The sequence below is a fragment of the Nicotiana sylvestris genome, chromosome 4 (genome assembly GCF_000393655.2).
Source record: "Nicotiana sylvestris chromosome 4, ASM39365v2, whole genome shotgun sequence".
Lineage (NCBI taxonomy): Eukaryota > Viridiplantae > Streptophyta > Magnoliopsida > Solanales > Solanaceae > Nicotiana > Nicotiana sylvestris.
Window position 1 is genome coordinate 104,191,659 of NC_091060.1, and position 3,620 is coordinate 104,195,278.

The 3,620-nt window shown below is 36.9% G+C and overlaps 1 protein-coding gene across 1 annotated transcript; it reads right to left on the reverse strand.

Annotated features, from left to right (window-relative positions):
- Nucleotides 1-202: 202 nt before the first annotated feature.
- LOC138889940 (uncharacterized) lies at nucleotides 203-1,228 on the reverse strand. Its single transcript, XM_070173287.1, has 2 exons — nucleotides 1,113-1,228; nucleotides 203-845 (listed from the first exon to the last, which is right to left on the reverse strand). Exons 1-2 carry the CDS (start codon nucleotides 1,226-1,228, stop codon nucleotides 203-205), a joined length of 759 nt encoding a protein of 252 aa, XP_070029388.1.
- Between the last annotated feature and the right edge of the window lie 2,392 nt (nucleotides 1,229-3,620).

The window sequence follows — 3,620 nt, forward strand, 5'->3', positions numbered from 1 at the left end:
ATTCTACCATTCTCATCCTTTGTATAGTTGCAGCAATAACCGCAATCCTTTGCTACCTTGTACAATATCTTTTTTGCTTTCTTTTCTTTGACTCTAGTTTCCAGACATCCTAAGATATCTATTTTATTCTTTTGTAGAATGATTTTCAATTCATTCTGCTTATAGAGCTTGGTCATCCCTCTTATGTTCCAAGTACTAATGATTATGATGGGTGTTGTATGGGGTCAGGAGTCAAACCCCCTCCCTGTGCAGATGTTTGTCCATATTCTTCCAATACTCTGAATCTATTAGCATTGCTAACTTTATCAATTTTACCATGCTGATCTATTGAAGTATTCTGTCTTTCAGTGTCATCATCTCTATGTATCATCATTCTTCTTTGATCTGTGTTAGCTTTAGAGTTCCGTTTCCCTTTGTCACCTTCTATTGGAGGTTTCATTTCAGTCACCTTACCATTCCTCTCATCCTGTTCCTGTTGATCTTTTGACTTCCATTCCTGAACAACTCTCCTCCTTCTGCCTCTATTTCTTCTTTTAAGGGCTTTGAATTCAGCATCTTCTTCTTGCTTAATTAGCTTCCAACATTCAAAAACATCATACCCAAAATGCAAACATTTATTGCAAAATTTTGGCTTCCACTCGTATAGAATTTCCTGCTGTTTAATACCATTGGGAGTCACAATTTCAACATTCTCTACCAATGACTTTGTTATGTCCACTTTCACTAGCACTCTTGCATAAGAGATTTTGTTCAATTCAGCTATGTATTTGTCTGTGTACATTGGCATAGCAACATCACTAGCAATCTTGCTTAGAGCATCAGCATTCCAATACCCAACCAATAAACTAGGAAAGTGAATCCACAGTGGAATAGTAGTGATACATTTAGGATCAAAATGGAATTCTCTCTCCTAATTCTATAAGATAAATGACTTGTTATGATATGTGTATGGCCTTTCTTGAACAACTGTATCTCTATCCTCCACAGTTGTGAATCAAAAAACATAATAGCCATCATAGTAATATAGAATTTGGGGCTTAGATACAAAATCCCAAACTATTTCTACATAACTCACCATAGATTTCTAATACAGAGTATCTCTCAATACATACCCAATTAGAGCAATTTCCCAATATTCCTTCAACTCACTCACATCATCTTCATCTATTTGAATGACCACTTTGCCATCCCTGTGACTTGGTGGATTATATTCCAATCTCATCCCCATCTGAGAGTTTCTATTCTATTGTCGGAGTTCCTTTGCATGCACTGTCTTCTCCACCCCTATATCTGCAGTTGCTACAAGATACAGATCTGGAGGTGTCTTTGAAGATCCAACCTCAGAGAATTGTAGTCGTTTTGGACTTGGTGGCAGTTTATTCTTACACTTCTGAGCTTCTTTTGCTTAATTTTCAATTTTATGATTCCATTGGTTACCGTTTCTCTCTTTCATTCCATTTAGCTCGCTTTCCTCACCAATTGGTTGAAAACTAGCTGGTAAGAAACTTCCAAACATTAATGGAGTGATAGTCTGCATCATCGAGTTCACCAGCATTGTAGCAGCAGTCGTCGGAGCTTCTTGCTTGTGTCTCCTAGCCATCAGTGGTGCATGTTAGCCTGCCTTGGCTTATCATGCGCTCAAAGCATTCCTCACCATGATTCTATTCAATTATTTTCGTATGGCTTAGGACAACTGCAGTGGGTAGACGTTGATGTACGTACTAATAGCCATAGGAATGTTTTGAGTTTGTTGTGGCATGGTGCTTTACATAGCCAGAAATGGTGAAAGGGTTCATGAGATTGAGTTGCCTATGTGAGCCTAATGAGAAGGTTGCAGGCAGATTTTGTTGTGAAGTTCCCATCTTTCATTTCTTTCCAGAAGAATGGGCCATTTATGTTTCTCAGAGAACGAAATATATGTTTGTGTTACACGGTTAGAGATCGTATTTGGTAGGTCGCATGGAAGAGCTTCTAGGTTCCAATTTTTATTAGTAATAATGTAGTTAATTTTTTTTATCTTCCTTGACTAACGGCCCCTCAATTATTTCCCTTAGGGTATGTTTTTCAATAACCCATCTATCATCCCAAATGTTTATCTCGCTTGCGTTTCCAACATTCCAAGCGATGGCTTTGGAGAAGAAGGAATAAATTTTTGCAGTACTTTTCTAGATATAGGAGTCATTTGTTTTGTAAACCATAGGATTCATTCTGGGAGAGTTAAGGTATTTACCCTTTATTATTTTAGCCCATAGAGATTCAGGATGGAGAGGTATCTCCATAGTAGGCTTGATAGGAGTGCGATATTTTTTCCTTTTGCTTTGTACAGCCCAAGGCCTCCCTCTTGCTTAGGAGATGTTACCTTGTTCCAGTTGATATGATGGATTTTTCTATGGTCTGTGATAGAACTCCAAAGGAAGTTTCTCTAAATGCGATCAATATTATTTCTAGCCTTTGCTGGAATAAAGTTCATTTGCATGCAATGGGTGGGAATGGTTGACAAAGTCGATTGTATAAGCATTAATCTCCTAGATAGTCTTAGTAGTTTTGCTTTCCATCCCTTTAGTCTAGTCTTCATCCTATCAAGTATGAATTGATAATCCAAGCTTTTTGGTTGTAAGTTGGTAATTGGAAATCCTAGGTATTTTTTCACATTATTTTTTATCTTAACATTTAGTGTATTGGCCAGTAATGTTTGGTTTGTAATTGGTACGTTTGAGGAAAAAATTATTTTGAATTTGGAGAAATTTATTCGCTGCCCGAATTGATGGGAAATAAAGTTGGATATGCTTATGATAGAAGTTGCAGTTGCATTGTTCGCCTTGGATAAAAGTATAAGGTCATCCGCGAATAGGAGGTGGGATATGGATGGGCCATTCTGGCTTATTTTAATGGGTTTTAGTTCAAAATATCTACTTTATAATCAATGCAACATATTAGTGATTGCATACAGATGATGAACAGGTACGGAGATAGTAGGTCTCCTTGTCGGATGCCTCTTGATGGTTCGAAGCATTTTGTAGGTTTGCCATTCGCAATCATTGAAGTTGATGTGGTAGATATGCAATTCATGATAAGTGTTATTAGGTCTTGTAGAAAATTTAATGCGTGCAATGATCTCCTGACGAATGACCATTCAAGACAGTCAAAAGTCTTTTCAAGATCAATTTTGAGCATCATCTTCGCAGTCCTCCCCATATAATTCTTGAAAGAGTGGATTTATTCTTCGACAATTATTGCATTGTCAATTGCTCTCCTTCCTGGAATAAAGCTGCATTAGGACTTATAACTTTATTGAGTAAGGGGCGTATACGGTTTACAATAATTTTTGTTATAGTTTTATAGATGGTGTTACAAAGGATGATGGGCCTATATTAAAAAATATTTTGTGCGTGTTTGACTTTGGGAATAAGTGTTACATAGGTATTGTTTATTTCATATGGTATTACTAAGGTAGCGAAGGTTTGTGTGCACATATCTATGATAGTTGAGTTTGTGTCAGACTAATATTTTTGGAAGAAAATTGGGTGGATTCCATCGAGACCTAGTGCATTTAGTGGTTTAAAGAATTTTATTGCTTTATTGATTTCCGTGACTGAAAGAGGTCTAATAAGTGCTTCTTT